Source organism: Mesoplodon densirostris, chromosome 8 (genome assembly GCF_025265405.1).
Source record: "Mesoplodon densirostris isolate mMesDen1 chromosome 8, mMesDen1 primary haplotype, whole genome shotgun sequence".
Classification (NCBI taxonomy): domain Eukaryota; kingdom Metazoa; phylum Chordata; class Mammalia; order Artiodactyla; family Ziphiidae; genus Mesoplodon; species Mesoplodon densirostris.
In genome coordinates, this window is record NC_082668.1 from 71,982,796 (window position 1) to 72,003,997 (window position 21,202).

A 21,202-nucleotide genomic window follows, 5' to 3' on the forward strand; every position below is an offset into this window, starting at 1 on the left:
AAGCTTGCTTTTTGTATGTAGTTTGTGGAAGTACATTTGCTATCGTTTTTGTCATTTCCTAAGTAATTTCGAAAGTTAAATTTCTCAAGCTTAAAACGGTCGTATTTCACATAATTGATTGTAGAAAACAAGTATAACAAGAAGGTATACTGTTTGTAACAGGAAGATTGATTGCCATCTCCCATCTTTTTTCAGGGAACTCCTGCTTTGTTCTTAATTCAGTTAATTTTCAATAATAATCTATTGGCATGTGGTGTAGAAGATGAAAGGTAATTTTAAACAAACAGTTTTGTTTATCTTGTAAAGTTTGTCATGTGATGAATGATATTCTTTTGACTTACTCTAAATTTTTTAAAAATGAAAAAAATCAAAATAAGAGTTGAGATTCATTTTTTGTCTTTTCTGTCAGTTATTTTTATAACCTTGCTATAATGTAATTAATGTATTTTCGAAGAAAGTACAGTTAATGCATAGTTGAAAATTTTTTTTCCAGGTTTTTTCTCAACCTGGAAACACTTGTAGGCTGTGTTCTTTCTGGTCCAACTTCACCGCTAGCTTTCAGTGACTCTGTCTTAAATGTTATTAATCAAAATGCAAAGCAGTTGGAAAACAAGGAGCATCTTTGGAGAATGTGGAGTATTATAGTCACCCCATTAACTGAATGGATAAATCAGGTATGATATTTTAGCTGCATGTTTCCCCCAAATTTAATATCTTCCCTATTTTTCTTCCTTGTTAGAGCACAGGGATATATGAATAGAAGTTTGTATTTGAATGGAAGATATTGCATATTTTTTTCTGCAGGATTGGTTAATTTTCTACTCTTTAGATTAGTTGATTTCATCATGTTTCTGCCTTATTCAAGAAAGTATAACTTAGTGGGGACTAAACAGTCCATTTTCTCCAGTAATTAGAAAGCCAGAAGGCTTACATGGTATATACAGATTCCCCTGTTTATATCTTGGATTCTTTCATTTGTACTACGGGGAATAATATGGGTATCTTGACTAGACTATATTCTTAGGATCCCATGGTCAATAGGATCCTATGTTGGTGATTACCTCAGAGCCATATTGTAGTTCCTAAATCATTAATTGTTGGGAGTTGACTAACCCTTACGTTTAATTACTTTAAAAAGTGGCAATATTGTCAGGGTATGGAGCTCAAGTTCTGTCACTATTAATAGTTCATCAGCTGCTTTATCTGTTCATCAGATAAAGCATCTGTTATAACTCTCAAATGGAATGAAGACTCCAAAGAATTTGTTACGTGGTTATACAGTAGCCCTTATTTTGGCTGCTCGAGCCAACACTCCATTAAACATATTCTTCCCGAAGAAAAAAAGTTTATGTTCCTAAATAATTTCCCACTGTTTAAAGGATGCTAGAGGCCCTTTTTATAAGTCCTTGCTTGAATCTACCTTCTGTGTATAGTAAAAGATTTTGGAGTCTCCTTTGGGATTCTTTTTTAGGACTTAAAACACAGTGCATTGTTTCCCAGGGTTGCTTAAAAAATTACCATGAACTGATGGCTTAAATCAATAGGAATTTATTTTTTTATAGCTCTTGAGGCCAGAATTTCAAAATCAAGGTGTTGGCAGGTTTGGTTTCTTCTGGAGCTCTGAAGGAGAGTGTGTTCCATTCTTCTCTTAGCTTCCAGTAATTCTTGATGTTCCTTGGCTTGTCGATGCATCACTTCAGTCTCAGCCTCCATCTTCACATGGCATTCTTCAAAGTATCTTCTGTCTATTCAACTTCCCCTTTTGTTATAAGGATGCCGGTTGTTAAGGCCCACCCTAAACCGGCATGACTTCATTATTGCATGATTACATCTGCAAAGACCCTATTTCCAAAGGTTACAGAGGTTAGGAGTTCACCATCTGTTGAACATCTCAACATTGGAGACACAATTCTACTCACTACACATAGTAAGATGTTACTACTTCGAGCTAGAATTAGATGGTAATTTGTCTAACTTTTTCATTGTTTTTCTTGTTTCAGACCAATGAAGTGAATCAAGGTGATGCCTTAGAACATAATTTTAGTGCCATCTATTGTGCACTGACTTTACCGATAAACCATGTTTTTTCAGCACAGAAAATTCCAGTGGTAAGGCAAAGTTTTACTTGATGAATTTGCATTTTTCTGAAAATATTATGTCACCCTTTATAATGAACCCCTACAGTAATTTTACCTAAAACAAGACTTTCTTATGACCTATAATCAGCTTAGGAGAAAGGAAAGTGGTGAAGGAAGAGAGAAGCTCCTCTTGACCTTTGATAATTGCTGGTATTGTGGCATTATTACAGTTCTTCAGTTAGAGCTCTGTGGAGGTGGCAAACTCACTACCCTATACTAGTCTCCTCTTTGACACCTTAAACGTTACCGTGTTTTAAAAATGTTAAAGATGTATTCTGTTAGGTGTTTTGATGTGTAGATGTGTTTTCTAAATTTCTTTTTTATTACTAGGCCACCATGAAGACCTTACTTAAAACTTGGTCAGAATTATATAGAGCATTTGCTCGCTGTGCAGCTTTGGTGGCAACTGCAGAGGAGAATTTGTGCTGTGAGGAACTTTCTTCCAAGATAATGTCCAGTTTGGAAGATGAAGGCTTTTCAGTGAGTTTATCCTGATGCTGACCTTTTTTGCATGTAAAGGATTCTTTTCAAGTAAATAGAGAAAACATTTGTGAACTGTCATTTACTAATGCTTTTAGTTTATAAGTAATGAAGTTAGTATAAAACGAGTAACAGCTTTGCAAAAAAGTTTTGTGTCTTTGGACTCTAAGGTCCATGTATCAGGACCATTTAACAGTGATATGCTTTTACTACTCTGTGGTGTGTGTGTGCCATTCTAGACGAACCGTACAAGGACCTTACTGTCCTGGACCTTGCTTTATCATATCTGTTAGCTCTTTAAAGTCTATCCTCTAGAAGTTTGTAGATCTAAAAATATAGGTTCCTATTCACTCCTTTCCCTTACTCTATAAAAAGAACAACTGCTGTCAGCAGTTTGGTATGTATCATTCTAGAATAGACCTCTTTCTTTCTACCCATAAGTTACATATTTATGCTCACATATGTACATGAATACAGTGTTCTTGCCAGTTGAAATTTATTTATTACTCTGAAGAATGCTTTTTTCCATCTGAAAAGATAGATTTTCTAGCTCTTAATAGTGGTTACCCCTGCGGAGAAGAGTAGAAGTATTTATAATATTCTCTTTTTAAAAATATTGGCATAATTCTGATTATGGTATTTTGGTACTATAGTATTTGTCAGAGCGACTTTAAAAATGTAAATGAGATTAAAACACTTCTGTAGCTTTTTGTTGCATTTGGAGGAAAAATCTTAACTGCTTACCACTGCCCTTGAAGTTTGTGCTTCCTTCTTCAAAGAATCTTATTTAATTTAATTAGTCTTGTTAATTTCTGTCTGAGCATCTTGTTATCAAAATCATTTGTGTACTTCATTCTGTAACTTCCCCCACACTCCATGAGGTTAGGGACTTTCTGTCTTGTTGATGTATATCCCTGGCTTTTATCTGGCCACCTAGACAGTGAATTTGTTGAAGGCTTTTATAATTGTTAGGGAGAAGCTTGACCCTCAGTTTTCACCTTTAAATTATTGTCTTGGATAGGCTTACATCTTTGTTCTCTTCTGCAAGAAATGTAGAATCTATCAAGTTTTATAAAATACCCTGTTGGGACTTTGCTTGTCATTGGTTGGTTACATTGCATTTATAGATTAATTTGGAAAAGAATTTACATCTTTATAATGTTGAGTTTTTCTATTAAGGAATATTTATTTAATTCTAAACTTAACCAAGCTTGCTTGAGTTTTTGGAAGTTTTAAAGCTGTTCTTCAGCTGTTATGTATGGTCTCTTCGCTGCCCATATTTGGTTGCTGCTGGAGTATATGAGATCGGTTGGTAATGTGCATTTCCGTATGTTAAACCAAACTTGTGTCCTTAAGATGCCCTTCTTTGTCACAGTGAAAATCTTTTAAAACATTGTAGATAAGTGTTTTAAAATTTTTTGCGTATATCTTCATTAGTGAGATTGGAGTTCCTCATTGTCCAATTTTTGTATTTTGGGAATAACAGACATGTATGTGACTGATAACTCCTTGTCAAATATGTAACTAAGTAATTAGTTACAATTTTTAGGTTTCAGAAAAATTTTTATCAGTTTTGAAGATACTGTTCATTTGTTCATTTCTGTAAAATTTTTTTCATTTTTACAACTTATGCATCTAAGACTGTTCTTATTTTTCTTACTGCTACTGTTACAAATGCATTGTTTGATAATAATTTTTTTATATATATAATTTTTTAAACATTTATTTATTTATTTATTTTGGCTGCATCAGGTCTTAGTTGTGGCATGCGGGAATCTTTTAGTTGCAGCATGGTATGCGGGCTTCTTAGTTGTGGCATGCGAACTTAGTTGCAGCATGCACGTGGCTTCTAGTTCCCTGACCAGGGATCAAAACCAGGCCCCCTGCATTGGGAGCGTGGAGTCTTACCCACTGGACTACAGGGAAGTCCCACTAATTTTTAATTTTTTTGTTACTAACCTCTTTTTTAGTTTGTAAAGTTTTTGGGTTTTCCTCTTGCCTTTAGAATTTAGACATTTCACCATGGTGTGTCTTGAGGCATCTTTTAAACTGTTTTAAGTACTTGGTAGACCCTTTCAGTCTAAAGAGCTGTGCCTTCATCTCAGGAAGAGTGCTTAGATCTTCAGGTGTCATCTTCTGTGTCTGTTACTTTTCTTTCTTTATATCTGTTTGTGTTTTGCTTTATTTTTGTTACTGCTTTCTGGGACCTTGATACTTCTGTTTCCATTCTTTCTCTGTTTAAATGCTGAGGTGTTTTATAATAGTTTTATTTTTACATTTATGTTTTTAAGTGGATATGATTTCCTCTTTGAAGATAGTAGTTTTCTTCCGTTTCTGTTATTACCTCTTTCCTCGTGGATTAGTTCTATTGGTATTTAGCACACCTTCTTCATATTTGTCAATAAAGGTTAATATTGAACAGTATTGGTAGCTGGAATGTGTTTTCTAACCCAGGAGAGATCCCCTGTTTTTCTGGCTTTGATAGCCAATTGTAGTTACAAGCAAGCTTTGCCTTGTAATTGTGAGCAAGAAGGAAGCACTGGAGCTTTAACATGTTTTCTATATGGATGTATCATCTGTACTGAACCTTCCATGTGGTTTTCTTAGGTTAACTGGGGGCTCTCCCTTCCTCCTCTTGGTCCTTAACACTGACAGGGGGAGGTTGTCTTTAGTGGCAGACATGTGAATTAGTCCAGTGAATTGGACAAGTGAAAGGTAGTGGAGAATAAAAGAAGAGCAACTGTGTTATAGAACTTTAATTTCAGTAGTCTTTTAATTACCCATTTGATTTTTCTAATGACCATCATATCTTTTTCTCAGAACCCTCCCTGTGTCTTCTGTTACTCAGTTTCTTATAGGAAAGCTCACTATTTTTGAGGTGTTCTTTGACTCATGGTGCTGGGATTTCCTTTGTTCTATTTTCAGTCTCCCTTGCCCCCCGTGTCTAAAAAAAGTTTGCAGAAAAATGTCTGATGCTTCTAAGGGTTTATTTTTATTTCATTTGGATTTGAGGAGGGAGGAGGAAAGGGTATTGGGGAGCTTTAGCAACATTTCACATTTTGTTTTGTTTCTGCTGGGTTTAGTGAACACTTCTGTAATTTTGAAGAGAAATTCGGTAAAGAATCTAATTTTGAACCTAGCTCTTCGATTCTCAATTTATTGGTTTATATGCTGAGTTTTCTGGGCATCTTAAAGCTGAATTGTTTTCCATAAATATTAAGAAACAAAAAAAAGGTACAGTACTTGGCACACAGCAGTTAACTGGGAAATATTCATAACCATATACTTAATGTACCTTAAATGATATAAGCTATGACATGTGTTACTATATGTTATATGTGGGCGTTAAAGTCTTATATTTTTGTTCATGCTTACACTTTATATAAACCATGCCAGTAGTTAAAAGATTCTAATACAATACTTAACTATTCTTTCCTAGAATTTATTGTTCTTGGATAGGATCACTCATATTATTACTGTAATGGTTGATTGCATCGACTTTTCACCATATAATATTAAGTATCAGCCCAAACTTAAATGTAAGTATTTTATTTGCTTACCTAATATATCATAAACGTGGCTGTCTGAACTGTCGTCAGGGCAAACCCTAATAGCTTTTCCCATCTCGTTTCACCTACTTCTGATGCTGTGTAACCATATTCGTTACTATGCTAGTAGCTCACATGCTTGCTCTCTTTCCTTCTCTGTGTGTGTGTCTCTCTCACCCTCCTGCCCCAATCTAACTCCTTTTTATTATGCAGAAACATAAATATTGTCCTATTTAGAGATTGTCTAATAATACAAATGATTTTACTTACTCCATCTGGTACAAAGGATTATCTGGACAAAAAACTTTGACGTTTGTTAAAATGTTCTTATTTGGTAGGCTGATTTGAAATAATCATTGAGTTGACATTCAACTGCATAGAAAATTGTGGCAGTGATTAATCAGTTATGGTTTTACAAGAAATTTAAAATGATGCTAAAAGTTTAACTCAATTTTTACTGTATAAAATTGGACAATTGAAATCATAACAAGTCTTATTTTTATAATTATGTTCCTTGGTTAATTCTAAATTGTAATAAATACTGAGCTATTTTATTCTACTAAGTGGTTCTTTGAACTTATATATTTCTACCAGTGATTATATATTTTCATATTGTATAGGAAAGAACCTTCCAGTAATGAAAAATGGGGATGTTTAAAGGTTACTTTTCCTGTTGAAAGATTGGGAACATACTCAGTTTTCTTTTTCTTTTTTTTTTTTTTAAGGTTCATATCCTTTTTTTTTTAAATTTATTTTTGGCTGCGTTGGGTCTTCATTGCTGCGTGCGAGCTTTCTCTCGTTGCAGTGAGCAGGGGCTACTATTTGCTGCGGTGTGCGGGTTTCTCATTGCGGTGCCTTCTCATTGTGGAGCATGGGCTCTAGGTGCGCGGGCTTCAGTAGTTGTGGCACATGAGTTCAGTTGTTGTGGCTCGCAAGCTCTAGAGTACAACCTCAGTAGTTGTGGCGCACGGGCTTAGTTGCTCCATAGCACTTGGGATCTTCTCAGACCCGGGATTGAACCCGTGTCTCCTGCATTGGCAGGCAGATTCTTAACCACTGTGCCACCAGGGAAGGCCCTCAGTTTTCTTTTAATAAGATCTATCTTTGATGAATTAGTGTAAAGATTACTAGAACATAAAATATTTTTAGGGGTTTTTGGGGGAGTTTTTGGCTTTTTTGGGGGGTGTTTCAGTTTTAAATAGTAATGTAGAGAAACATATTATGTGACTAAAGTGTATTACAGGTCAGAGCATCCCGGCCTCGATGCCACAGAAATGGACGTGCTTGAATTTTTTGTTTTTAATCTCAGCCCCCTTTTGGGCTGAGCAACACTTAATCTGATTACCTCTTTGTCCGAAAAATAAAATTCTCTAAATATCTTAACTATAAAGGTTATATAACCAATGATATCAGAAATTTTTTTGTGGGCTTCCCTGGTGGCGCAGTGGTTGAGAGTCCGCCTGCTGATGCAGGGGACACGGGTTCTTCCCCCTGTCTGGGAAGATCACACATGCTGCGGAGCGGCTGGGCCCGTGAGCCATGGCCGCTGAGCCTGCGCGTCTGGAGCCTGTGTTCCGCAATGGGAGAGGCCACAACGGTGAGAGGCCCGCGTACCGCAAAAAAAAAAAAAAAAAAGAAAAGAAATTGTAAGCCACCGAAGTTTGATAAGGCAAGACGATGAGCTCCAGGTGGACATAATTTTACCTATTTTGTTACTTCTGAAAAATTACGAATATCCATTCTATCCATGATCTATAAACCCAGAATTAGAAGTCTTTTGTCTTCATTCCTTGTCTTGCAAGAGGTGTTCTTGCTGTTTAAATTTATGGAAGCTAGGGGAGATTTCTAAAAGCTGCCAGCAAAAGTTGAGGGAGAGAGAAAACAAAAATTAGAACTAGTTGAAAGAAAATTATTATTATTCATAAATATGCATAAGGATCACTTTGAGAGTTTTTGGATAACTTATTTTGTAACTTGTTTTAGAGAAACATTGCAAAAATTATACACAGACACTAAACATTCTTTACTCAGATTTCTCAGTTATCAGTTGATTGCTTTTGTCATCATTTTCATCCCCCACTCCCCTTTATACTTTTTATTTTTATTTCCTGGAACCATTTCAAAGTAGTTGTAGACAAGTCTTTGATCTAGAACATTTCCCAAGTCTTGTCTTTCACAACCTTTAAAAGTGAAGAGTACAGGGCTTCCCTGGTGGCGCAGTGGTTAAGAATCCGCCGGCCAATGCAGGGGATACGGGTTTGAGCCCTGGTCTAGGAAGATGCCCGTGCGCCGCGACTACTGAGCCTGCGCTCTAGAGCCCGTGTTCCACAACAAGAGAAGCCACTGCAGTGAGAAGCCCGCACACTGCAACGGAGAGTAGCCCTGCTCACCGCAACTAGAGAAAGCCTGTGCGCAGCAATGAAGACCCAAGGCAGCCAAAAATAAATAAATAAATAAATTTATTCATTTTTTAAATTAATAAATCTTTTTTTTTAAAAAAGCAAAGAAATACAAATAAAGTTACTTTTTGAGAGTCTCTCAATTGGGCTCTGTCAATATTTCCTCAGGATTAGATTGAGAGTGCATTTCTTCACTGGGATACTACAGGAGTATTTTTTTCAGTGCATTATGTCAACAGGCACACACGTCAGTTTGTCCCATTACTAATGATGTTAACATTTACTATTTGGTTAAGATGGTATCTGCCAGGTTTTCCACTGTAAAGTTAATTAGTAAATACTTATAATTAATAAGTTAATGTTTTGTGGCAGGTAATTTGAGACCGTGGAAATACCTTGTTAACCCAGCATACTTTTACCCATGAGTTTTTCAGCCACTGATGCTTCTTGCTTAAAACACTATGATGTTTCCCGAAGTGGTAGTTCATATTGTTTCATTTAATTACGTTATATTACTTTGTATCAAGGAGTTTATCTCCTTTGCTTTAATTACATTAATTCTAAAAGCTGTCCCCATTTTAATTATTTATCTCATTATGTTCCCATAATAAACCATTCTACAATTATTTATCAAGCCACTAAGCACCAGACACGTACAGGTGCAAGTGACATCCTAACGTAAGATATAGCTTCCTTTGTCCCCTATTTATTTTGTTTTTATCAGCATGGATTTCTGTTATTCAGTAGGCTTTAATTTATTGGTGTCTATTACCTTTTCATATGTTTCCATTATTCTTTGAGAACTTTGACATAAGATGTTTATATTTTTCCCTGCCTCCGCCTGGAACTAGCCATAATCTCCAAGGAATATGGTTCCTTTTAGCTGAGAATGGCATTTAGAAACCAAAATCTGTTCATTGCTATTAAGGTGTCACTGCTTCTGGATCTCTGAGTGGACAGAGGTGGGAAATACATTGGTGTGTTTGTGAACTACACAGTTATGTTTCTCTAGATTTACTTTCAGTTATTTTCTCATATCATAAGGTTTATTCTGGTCTTGGATATCCCTTTTCTCTATTTACCTGCCTCAGTATATATACTGTTTGATCAGTCTCTTGTATGTAACTGCTCCCCTGACTACAGGCTGTCTTCAGCCTCAGCATACTAGCCAAGAATTTCTGGGTGGCCTTTCCAGTTTAAATTATTCATGTATGGGAAACTGATTCTAGGGAAGAAGGTTGACTTCCTTTCAGTAGCAACACTTGTTTTTCATTTCAGCACATGATATTTTTAATTAATAAGCACTGAATTAGAGTTTTCTCTTAAATCTGAGATATCTTAACCTTAAAAGAATGGATTCTTTGAGGGAAACAAAGGTAATTTTGGAATAGGTACGAGTTTCTTGACAAGACATAATGGGTTTACCCCTGGAGAGAGATGGAGTCTAAGAAGGGTGCAAAGGAAAGTTGGACAGATACATCTTTTTCTTTAAATCTAGGCTTTTTTCCTCGTATTATTTCTGAGGATTTGGATCTCTGACTTGTTCAGTATTAATTTGTGGGATTTAGTGTACTATAGATGAGCCAGGGAGCAATGATTCTAAGGGAAATCTTGTTTCTTATTTTTTAAATGGACTTTAAACTTTTAATTTTGGAGCACAGCTTATATAATTTAGTGTTTTCTTACAAATTAGTTGTTGAAATTCTGAGACTATAAAATAAAAATTTTAATGCATTTAAAAATTCCTTAGAGAAAATAGAGTCATTTTTCTGGAATTCTTATTCTAGCTCTGCCAAACAGTTTTCCCTTATCTCTGATTCTCTTTTAGAGATAATGTTGTAGTGATGTTTATCCACTAATGGTATTTCATTTTAAGATTTGTGGGTATCACTCTACAGAAACACATGTATTAGATGTAGATGTCATGTAAATGTGAGACATAAATTGTAAAGATGAACAGTGACACTTTTCAACACACTTGAGTTTTTAATAAGTTTAATTTTATCCTAGCACCACAGAGACCTTCAGATTGGTCCAAAAAGAAGAAGGAGCCCTTGGGGAAATTGGCTTCTTTATTTAAACTTATTGTGAGAGTGATCTATTCTTTCCATACTCTGAGCCTCAAGGAAGTACATTCTGATACTCTCCTCGCTATTGGCAACTCAATCACCAGCATTCTTTCCAATGTACTTGGACATATTTCTTTGCCTTCTATGATCCGAAAAATATTTGCAACTTTAACAAGACCTCTGGCATTATTTTACGAAAAGTCAAAGTAAGTATTTTGGCTTAATAACTTTGAATTAAACATATATAACTAGATTTAGGTAGCAAACGTTAATTGTTTTCATATCAGCTTTGCTGTTAAAGATCTTAATCTAAAGTTTAGTGGAAAGGGTAATATATGAAACTATGCTTTTGTTAAAAAGATAGTTCAAGTAATAAATAAGCATGAGATAGAAATTGGAAATCACTTTATTTTTCATGATTAATCCAACCCTCTTTTTACTTTAGTGCATGTCTTTTCAGAACTGTTAATACAAAAAGCATACCTCTTAAATGTATGATATATATGACTTGACACACTGCTTTGCAGTTAAGTATTATATATGGTGTGCACTTAGTATATTGGATGCATCTTGCATCATACACCTAAGAATCTCATTGTTTTTAATGTCTGCGTAGGGCTTCATGAAACTTCACCCAATTTCCTGTTGGTGGACATATGTTTTCTAGTCTTTTTCCTTATAACTAACAATATCACATTTGAACATATGTGTACATAAATCATTTGCCGCTAAATAGCAGAACAGGGCCCTAAAATTGAAATGGTTGGTTCAAAGGGTATATGCATTTAAATTTCTGAATTACCCTCCAGAAGTTTGTATTAATTCACATTACCTTTTACATTTGAACCAAAGAAAGCGGTGCCTAAAAAACAACATGAAAAAATCCCAAGTAACATACTTGAAAGAAGCATTTTGGAAGAATTCATTATGTTCTTTATAGCAAGCTTGTGTGGTTCAGTTATAATACAGCCTGTCTTTCATAAATTCACAGAGAAAGCTTTAGGAACAGATTTTATAAACTACAAAATGGAACTCCAAATCCATTAAGTTTTTGCAAATCTTTTTTAGTCCTTAAGCTTCATCAAAAATAATAATGCTTTTTAAAAAGCATGGAAACAAGTGACTAGTATTAATACTTTGAGGTCTATTCCAGATGTTTTTCTTTAACTCCTACTTTAAAGACAGGTTTGTTTCATGTTTAAATGTTTGCAGTTTGACCATTTTTGTTAGGTCTTCAGGCACCTTTGTATATCACTACACGTGTCTCATTTTTTTGTGCTGCATTACGATATTTCTAGGTTTAATGTTCTAAAATATAAATGGTACTCTGTTTTTCTTCATAGGTTTGATGAAGTTCCTAAAGTATATAGTTGTATGAACAACAAGGTAAAAATAGACATTGTCCATAAAACACACTTTCATGAAGAAAAATTTTAGGATTTAAATAATTGTCTTCCTTAAATATAATTTTACTGATTTTTTTAAAGGGTCATTACACCTTAATTTTAATGAACTTTTAGTAACAAGACTTGGATATAATCAAAGGATAGTTTTTTAAAGAAAGATTTAATATTGCTTTAAATTCATATAACTCATCTCCTGTCTCATCCCTTTATATATGAAGGTAATTGGTTCCAAGGTTTTATAGGTAAAACTTGTGTAGGCAACTATTAATCTCCTATAATTTATGTGAAATCATAATTTTTTCTGTTAATGGAGAATAAGCTTGAATTCAAGCTGTTGTATCGATAAAGTAAGTTCTTGCCGGCCTATAAAGAGTGTTATATATTAAAGGTGATGGGAGCTTTTTAAAAAAAAAATTGAAATAATAGCATGTTCTGTGAGTTTAATTTAGTATGCTTTGTGCTTTTATTTTTCCTGTTTGAAAAGTAACATTTCTAAGTGTTATCCTAATGAACTTTTTCTTTTTCCTAGTTAGAAAAGCTACTAGGAGAAATTATTTCTTGTCTACACATCAGCTACACTGGGACTTATGACAGTGAACTTCTTGAACAGATCTCGCCATTATTATGCATAGTATTTTCACACAAGAATAAACAGATTAGAAAACAAAGTGCTCAGTTCTGGAATGCCACATTTGCTAACGTGACGATGTTGATTTATCCTGAGGAGTTAAAGTATGCTAACAACAAAACTCTTTTATACAGTTACTCTGTTCTGATTGTGTATTGACATTTTGGTTTTAACATGAAATTTCCTTATGAGGGATCATTGCAGAGGATTTCTTAGTTGAAATATTATTATTTGGAGTACATGGTGATTATTAAAATTATTTGACCCTTTGCTTTGGTCCTTAGAGTAACCTTAGTTTTAGGAACATAAAAAGCAATTTCAGATTATCCTTAACAAAAGAAATTTCCAGCAAAAGGCAGGAAATTGATGGCTGTTAAATCTAAGTGACGTGTACTTAATGTAACAGTCTACTTTTGCTCAAAATTTTGATTTAAAATTTTGCTCAAAATTTTATGATTAAAATTTGGAAAATTGGAAAACTTCTTAAAGAATAAAATTCAGAAACTGAAGAGTTTAGTGAAAAATTCAAATATTGTCTGTAATTTCTCCCAGTTTTATATATGTGGAGTAAAAAACGGTCTTTAAGTTGGCTGTATTTTGCCACTTTAAAATTATAATTAAAGTGTTCTTGTTAATGTGTCATCGTTACTGCTTACTTAAGGCATATATATTTATGTATTTTTTTGAAGACCAATACTAAAACAAGCCAAACAGAAATCTCTGCTTCTGTTGCCTGGTTTGGAAAATGTTGAAATTATTGAGGAATCCAGTGGACCATATTCAGATACAGTAAGTTGGGGGGGGGTGTTGTTTACTTTTGCATGATGTTTGAGTAGTTCTTTTATTGCGTTTCAGTGTAGTTTTAAAAAGGACAAAAGCTTAGAATGTTTTACTGAAGTGATAAACAAGTAAAACCTGAACAGAAGTGTTCCGTAACAGGAGTTTTCCATAAAGTTAGTTGTGTGGCCTAGAAAACTTAGGAATTAAGGGCAGTCAGTTTCACCATGGAGTCTCATTTAAATAATCTCTGGTTCTTGTTCATTAATGATCTTTTTTATTTAACTATGGCACCTCATGTATTGTTTTGCAGAGGTTGGAATTATTGAAATATATGGTTAAATGTTGCTTTATATAAACTGGGAATACTAGTTACTAATCCCTATGTAAGCAAGAGCTACACTTCATTTTCTAATTTCTTTGCATTGAATCTCATTCATTCTGCCAGAGAAACACATCCTTGATATCACATTATCCATTTGGACCAAGGTTACTTTGGCTAATAGTACTTGATTACTGTCTAAAGATTAAGGAGTAAAGATAGAAGCACTATATACTCATCAGGTAGAACACCCTTAGGCACTTTTTTCCTATTCAACAACAAATGGAGTCTCACGGTTTTTGTTTAGAACCTTAGTAGGAGAAAAAGTGTTATAGCTAGCTAAATGCTCTTACTTAGTTTTGGTTTTTGGGTAAAATAAAAATTCTTATCAGATGATTATCTAGACTTGTTTAGACTCCTTCAGTGTAATTTGGCCTGAAAAAGCCATATATTCTGTTGGGAGGGACCTGATAGTATTTTCTGTCATGTATGTTTTATTGTTTAAAGATTTATGGCTTTGGTTTTTCTTTTTAAAAATTTTCCAGTAATAAGAGGGATATTTGAGTTCAGTAATTTGATTCATTTTTATAGTGTTTATTTGATATGTTATTTTCAGGATGCAAAACAACTTGCTATATAAGTTGGAGACAACAAATCTTTGCTGTTACTGCATCAGATAGTGGCTTTCTTTTCTTTGACATGATCTTAGTAGATATGAATAGTCAAAAGAAATTTGAAATGAGTATTGATTAGACTGTAATTATCAAAATGTGAAAAGGATAAATAAAAAACATTTGCACATAGTGAAATTGTTTTACTTTTACAAAAACAGACAGAAAATTCACAGTTAAATATGAAGATAAGTGGCATGGAAAGAACCTCAAGTGGAAAAAGAGATTCTTTTTTGGCACAAACAAAGGATACAAAAGACAATATGAAACCACCAGCTAAAGTATGTTTTTCAAAGTGTATTTAATAGAACTTTTAAAATTAAAGTATATGGTAGCTTGCAAATATACAACTTCTGATGGGAAGAAAAACCTGTTAAAGACTAAATAAAAGATGGGATTGTAGGGAAATAATAAAGTGTGGCCTGGGAAGACTATTAAGATGGCATGGCAAGCTAGAAGCCTTGGGAGATGATTACTTCTTAGTAAAGTTAAGTCTGCATAACACTGAGCATTTGTTTAGTTACTCGAGGCAGCAGCCCCCTTGAGATGGAATGAAACTAAATAAGATTAACTATAACATAGGTAGCATGAAAGGAGAATGTTGTAGAACTTCTGTTAATGAATTAGAAGAGAACGCATCCGCAAGACATCTGTTGTAAGCTCATATATAAAACTAAATATCTAGTAGCTAGTGGCCAATTAACCAATTTTCAGGTAATAATTCTTTCTTCCAGGACCTCCAGTAAAGGGGTGTTCTGGAATCTTGAGACCATGGCCCTGGCAAAATGAAAGAAATATGTTATTTTTAAAGAGTAACTTTGACACAGTCTTGTAGCACCTGAAAAGTAGAATGAAAACAACTGTGCTGAAAACTTTTAAAAATGACATTATGGTACCAATATTATTGGTATGTAGGACATATTATTTTGGCAACTTTTACTTAATTTGAGTAGTTTGTGCTTCAACTTGAAACTGCAGATATACTTTCCTCCTGCCAAAACACTTGATTTCTGTGTGTTGGCCTGAAAAACATTTGCCCATGCTTTTTTGGTAAGCACACATTTGCCTACCTTTTGTTTTGTTTTTTGTTTTTTGTTTTTTTTAAAGGAAATGGAGATCCATTGTTTGTTTTTTTAAATAAATTTATTTTATTTATTTATTTTTAGCTGCATTGGGTCTTCACTGCTGCACGCTGGCTTTCTCTAGTTGCAGCGAGCGGGGGCTACTCTTTGTTGTGGTGCGTGGCCTTCGCATTGCGGTGGCTTCTCTTGTTGCAGAGCACAGGCTCTAGGCGCATGGGCTTCAGTAGTTGTGGCTCATGGGCTCCAGAGCACAGGCCTCAGTAGTTGTGGTGCACGGGCTTAGTTGCTCCGTGGCATGTGGAATGTTCCTGGACCAGGGCTCAAACCTGTGTCCCCTGCCTTAGCAGGCGGATTCTTAACCACTGTGCCACCAGGGAAGTCCTTGCCTACTTTTTAAAGAGGTATAATAATTTTTATTTTCTGAGTATTTAATAGAGGCAGAATGAAAGTTAAGGACATGGTACTAATTGTTATTAACCAGGAATATTGTATGAGTTTGAACTTCAGACTTCCTAGTCATTATCAAAAACCTTTATCAGAGTGCCTGAAGAGCGATTGATTGAAGTATTGGAAAATAATTTGGAAACTCAAAATGCGCATTAACGTTTTCAATTTGCAGTTGAAACTAGAGTCTTCAACTCCAAAAGCAAAGAGTGAAATGCCTTTGGAAGAAGAAAAGTCTACTGACTTTGTGTTTATACCTCCAGAAGGAAAAGAAACAAAGGAAAGAATACTAACTGAACACCAGAAAGAAGTACTCAAAACAAAGAGGTTTGTAATACTTTTATCTTGAATTGATTATTCCATATTTACATTTAGATGTGGCAAACCATAATTTTGAGTTTATAAGATAATTTGTATACTGTGCTGTATTTTAAGTGTCAAAAAGACTGTGCATAACTACATTTCATAATGTATAAGGCTGCCTTGAAACGCGCTAAATGTTTCTAAACAATTCCTTTATTGAGGTATGGGAGGAAAAGGTAGGGGAGATGGTTTCATGGAAAATCTAGAAAATAAGCATTTAAACCTTGATTTTATATTGTTGTTAAAATGTAACTAGATGTAGAATTGTAAGTTTAATTTCTAGTTGTAGCAATATCAGATAATGAAGTTGCTTATGAAAAATCCTTTTCAGGTGTGATATTCCTGCCATGTATAATAATCTGGATGTTTCACAAGATACTTTATTTTCTCAGTATGGTCAGGAAGAGTCTATGTAAGTATGGAAGTTGTTGAAGTAACTGGTTTTCTAATTTTTAATTAACAGTGTTCTAATTTATGCACTTATTTATTTCAGGGAAATTCCTACTTTAACTGAAAAATCCAAGGAAGATTCCAAGATGATATTTAAGGTATATTTGGTATTTCACATTTGGGGGTTTTTAGAATCACCCTTCCATTATTATGGAGTCTCTTATATTAATGTTAAGATTTATTGTATAATCTCATTAACTTTCCTTAGCAGACTTTAGCAGAATTATAGTCATTATATGTGTGGGTCTGCATCTGTGTGTGAGTGCATGTGTGTTTAAATGTATTTGGCTTTATTGAATACTTATAATTGGAAACACAAATTAATGAGCATCTACCATCACCTTTGGAAAATTTGCAAAATATTGAAAGTCAGATTGCCCTTTGAATTACTAAAGCTTTACACAAAAATTTCCCCAGAAAGTCAGACTTGTTTGTGGGTTAATCTATATGTATATGTACATTTCTGTGCAGGAGGAACAAAAGGAGAGTGACATTGTCATTCCTCAACATGTCACGGAAAACTGTGGTATGGATGAGCACCTTGAAAAGGCTTCCCTTTCGAATAATGAGTGTGGTTCTATTGAGGAAACCAATCCAGAAATACTGAGCAGTAATGATGCCAGAAAAAAGGCTTTAATTGTATCAAAGAAGACGCCAACTGAATGTGCATCTAGTACAGAAAATACATTTGGTGTCAGCAGTAGCTCGGTTTCTAATGCCACTATTTCTGGAACTCCTCCCCCACAGCTTACAAGTCGAAGGCAATCCTTTATTACTTTGGAGAAGTTTGATGGCTCAGAAAATAGACCCTTTAGTCCATCCCCCTTGAATAATATGTCATCAGCTGTTATAGTGAAAAATAACCAGGAAGGCATGGCTAAAACAGATAATCCACCAAAAGCAAAGAAAAGAGAAGTGGCTCTTTCAAAATCTGACTCTGAAAAAACAGTGCATGGGATTAAGAGATCAGGCCGAAGGTCGAGTAAGCCTGAACCAATAGGGAATAAAAAGTCTAAGCCCTTGATGAGATCTGATCAGGAGAAAAGTATTCGGGAATCTGTTGATGGCATGGTAGCCTTAGAAAATAACCCACCTGGTTTGCTTAATCAAACAGAATGTGTATTAGATAATCAGGTTCATCTCTCTGAGTCTTCAGTGGAGTATGAGGATACGATGCTTAAACCAGCAATAGAAAATACTATACTATTAGAAAACAATACTGTAGAGGAGAAAACCGTAGAAATTAATTTGGAATCCAAAGAAAACACACCCCCAGCCATAATAACAACAGACCAAACAGTAAATGAGGATAGTCATGTTCAGATAACTCCAAATCATAAAACCCTTAGACGATCTTTAAGGCGACGTTCAGAAACAGCAGAGCCAACCACTGATAGCCAAGATAAAGAAAATAATCAAAAAAGGGAAAGACGTAAGGAAGAAGAAAAGACTCTGCAGAGGAGTCCATTGCATGTAAAAGATGATGTTTTACCTAAGCAAAAATTGATTTCTGAACAAACTGTACAGGAAAATTTAATTGAGAAAGGAAATAATTTACATGAGAAGACTTTTGGGGAAACCAGCGCTAATGCTGAAATTGATGAAAATAGAAGAAAGCCAGATCTTGAGACTACTAAATCTGAGGGAGATGGTGCCCAGGACATTGCAGATAAATCCTCTGAGAAAACAGTAAGGGGACGAACACGGTATCAAACAAGAAGAGCATCCCAGGGTTTACTTTCCAGCATTGAAAACTCAGAATCTGATAGTTCTGAGGCAAAAGAAGAAGGTTCTAAAAAGAAAAGATCTGGAAAATGGAAAAACAAAAGCAGTGACAGTGTTGACATTGAAGATCAAGAAGAGAAAATGGTAAAACAGGAATGTATAAAGGTTGAAAGTCAGACACATGATTATAAAGGGAATTCTGAAGTAAACAAAGATACAAAATCTCAGATCTGTGAAAAAAGAGAAGAAAGTAATACTGTAACTCTTCAAGATTCTACAATATCTTCAGAATTATTACAAGCTTCTGGTGATGTATCAAATACTTATGAGGGAAAAAGTAAAACTAACAAATGTGCAGAACATTCCTTTTCAAATCCTTCTGTACCGGAATCAAGTCTAAGGACTAGAAATGCCAATAAAAGATTACATAAGCGAGACTCTCTAGAAAATAGTGTGGGTGAATCCTCAAAAACAGAAACATCAGACACTTCTTTGCTTTCTGAAAAAACTCTTCAAACACTTGAATGCCAACACAAGAGAAGTAAGAGGGTGCGGAGATCTAAAGGTTGTGATTGCTGTGGAGAAAAATCACAACCTCAGGAAAAGTCATTCACTGGGTTAAAGAATACAGAGAATTATGATGTAAAAGTCAGCGAAACAAAAAAGACAGATGCGGAGACACCTATAACTATATCAGAAACTTCTAAAGCTGATCTGTGCTCAGAAGTAAAACTTTTAGATGAGCATGATAGTGTGAATTTTCATTTGGATCTCAAGGAGGAGAATGATACTATTAATGATTCATTAATTATATCTGAAACTGAGTTGAAAGAAAATACTATTCAAGACTTTCTTCCTTCTGAAATGGTAAATTTTAAAGAAGAAACTTGTGATAGGGATTCTGAGGTAGCAATATCTCTTGAAAGCCAAGAGCCATCTAATAAAAAATGTAAAACTATTGACCCATGTTTAGGTGACTCCAAAGATATTTCACTGGAATGTTTTACTTTGGAGACCAAAGAAGAAAAGCCAGAGGCTATCCCCAAAAAGGAATTGAGTATTATAGAGAACCTTGTTAATGTTGAAGCAAATGCAGAATTGAATCCAGGAGAAGTAGATGCTATGGAATTGAATGCAGAAAATGATAAATCTGAAGCTAGCTTCTCTGAACAAAAGAGTGTCAAAACTGATATTTCAGAGGAAGAGGTAACAGAGGAAAACAGTCAAAAAACGGATGCACCTGAAGAACTCAGTGCCGACAAAGCAATAACTATGGAATTTAATTCAGGTCATTCTGATAATACCACACCTGTAAAAGTGAGTGCTCAGTTAGAGATTTCTGAACAAATAGCAGTTGGGGAACTAGACAGAGGAAATGATGAATCTGATCCAGGCTCATCTGGAGAAATGAATGCTGAAATGGAAAATTGTGAAGAAACAGTGATTGGTGAGGTGACTACTGAAACTGACCGTGTCAATGAAACAGAGGATGAGGACTTAACTACCAAAGCCTCTAAGCCTATAGAAGCTGAAACAAAGAGATTGAATGTAGAAATCGATAGCTCTGTTCCCAACACACTTGAGATGAGCACTGAAGAAAGAAAGGTTGACTCTAATAAAACTGAAACAAATATTGAACCTAATAAATTTGAGGAAACAAAATTAGGTGACAGTCAGATGGTAGCAGGAAATGATGGAACTTTACCGGAAGTTCACCATACTTTCGAGAAAGTGGAGGAGACGCCACAACCTCTGACAGCTGAAACAGCTGTTTCTGAACTGGTATCAGAAGACAATAATACATCTCCTCAAAAATTAAGGGATCTTGATCCTTTACTCATGTCAGCAAATGACAGTCCTAGTGGCATGCAGACACGCTGTGTCTGGTCTCCTTTGGCTTCTCCATCCACCAGCATTTTAAAGAGAGGACTAAAAAGACCCCAAGAAGATGAAGTCTCATCACCTGTTCACAAGGTAAGGGGATTGAGGCTGAATATTAATGAGTCCGTGTTTAATTGGAATATTTTGACCATATGGTGATACCTGGTGAATGATAAGATATTAGGTTTATATGACCATTCATTTTGAGTATTTACCATGGTGGCTAGGGAAAAGGGCAGGTAGAAGGAAAGGTTGAGAAAGGAGACTGAAGCCCTTTAAATTTATTTATTTATTTATTTAATTTATTGCTTGCTTGCTGCGTTGGGTCTTTGTTGCTTCCCATGGGCTATGTCTTGTGGCGAGCGGGGGCTACTCTTCGTTGCAGTGCGTGGGCTTCTCACTCTGGTGACTTCTCTCGTGCGGAGCACGGGCTCTAGGCCTGTGGGCTTCAGTAGTTGTGGCACACGGGCTTCAGTAGTTGTGGCACGCGGGCTCAGTAGTTGTGGCTTGCAGGCTCTAGAGCGCAGGCTCAGTAGTTGTGACACACGGGCTTAGTTGCTCCGTGGCATGTGGGATCTTCCTGGACCAGGGCTCGAACCCCTGTCTGCTGCATTGGCAGGCGGATTCTTAACCACTGCACCACCAGGGAAGTTCCTGAAAGCCCTTTAGATATTCCTTTATTTCAGGACACTAAGCTACAGATCTTCATACAACCATCACCATTGTTCATTTTTTGCAAACTTGATAATCTCTCATGGTGATTTTTTTTCTGCTCTTCATACCATAATATATGAGGAAACACTTAGAAACTGATAAAGT

General features: G+C 35.2%; 1 protein-coding gene across 7 annotated transcripts in view; it reads left to right on the forward strand.

Annotated features, from left to right (window-relative positions):
* Positions 1-21,202, forward strand: part of RIF1 (replication timing regulatory factor 1) — a 56,205-nt gene that overhangs the window by 22,967 nt on the left and 12,036 nt on the right. For 6 of the 7 annotated variants that reach the window (XM_060107410.1, XM_060107414.1, XM_060107413.1 and 3 more), the window contains exons 17-30: positions 196-269; positions 494-674; positions 2,001-2,108; positions 2,469-2,618; positions 6,058-6,157; positions 10,576-10,840; positions 11,978-12,020; positions 12,570-12,772; positions 13,358-13,457; positions 14,600-14,719; positions 16,140-16,291; positions 16,659-16,739; positions 16,821-16,875; positions 17,249-20,476. In XM_060107410.1, coding sequence (XP_059963393.1) covers positions 196-269; positions 494-674; positions 2,001-2,108; positions 2,469-2,618; positions 6,058-6,157; positions 10,576-10,840; positions 11,978-12,020; positions 12,570-12,772; positions 13,358-13,457; positions 14,600-14,719; positions 16,140-16,291; positions 16,659-16,739; positions 16,821-16,875; positions 17,249-20,476 — 4,860 coding nt within the window. The remainder of the gene's footprint in view (positions 1-195; positions 270-493; positions 675-2,000; positions 2,109-2,468; positions 2,619-6,057; positions 6,158-10,575; positions 10,841-11,977; positions 12,021-12,569; positions 12,773-13,357; positions 13,458-14,599; positions 14,720-16,139; positions 16,292-16,658; positions 16,740-16,820; positions 16,876-17,248; positions 20,477-21,202) is intronic. The other variant, XM_060107416.1, reaches the window with a different exon arrangement.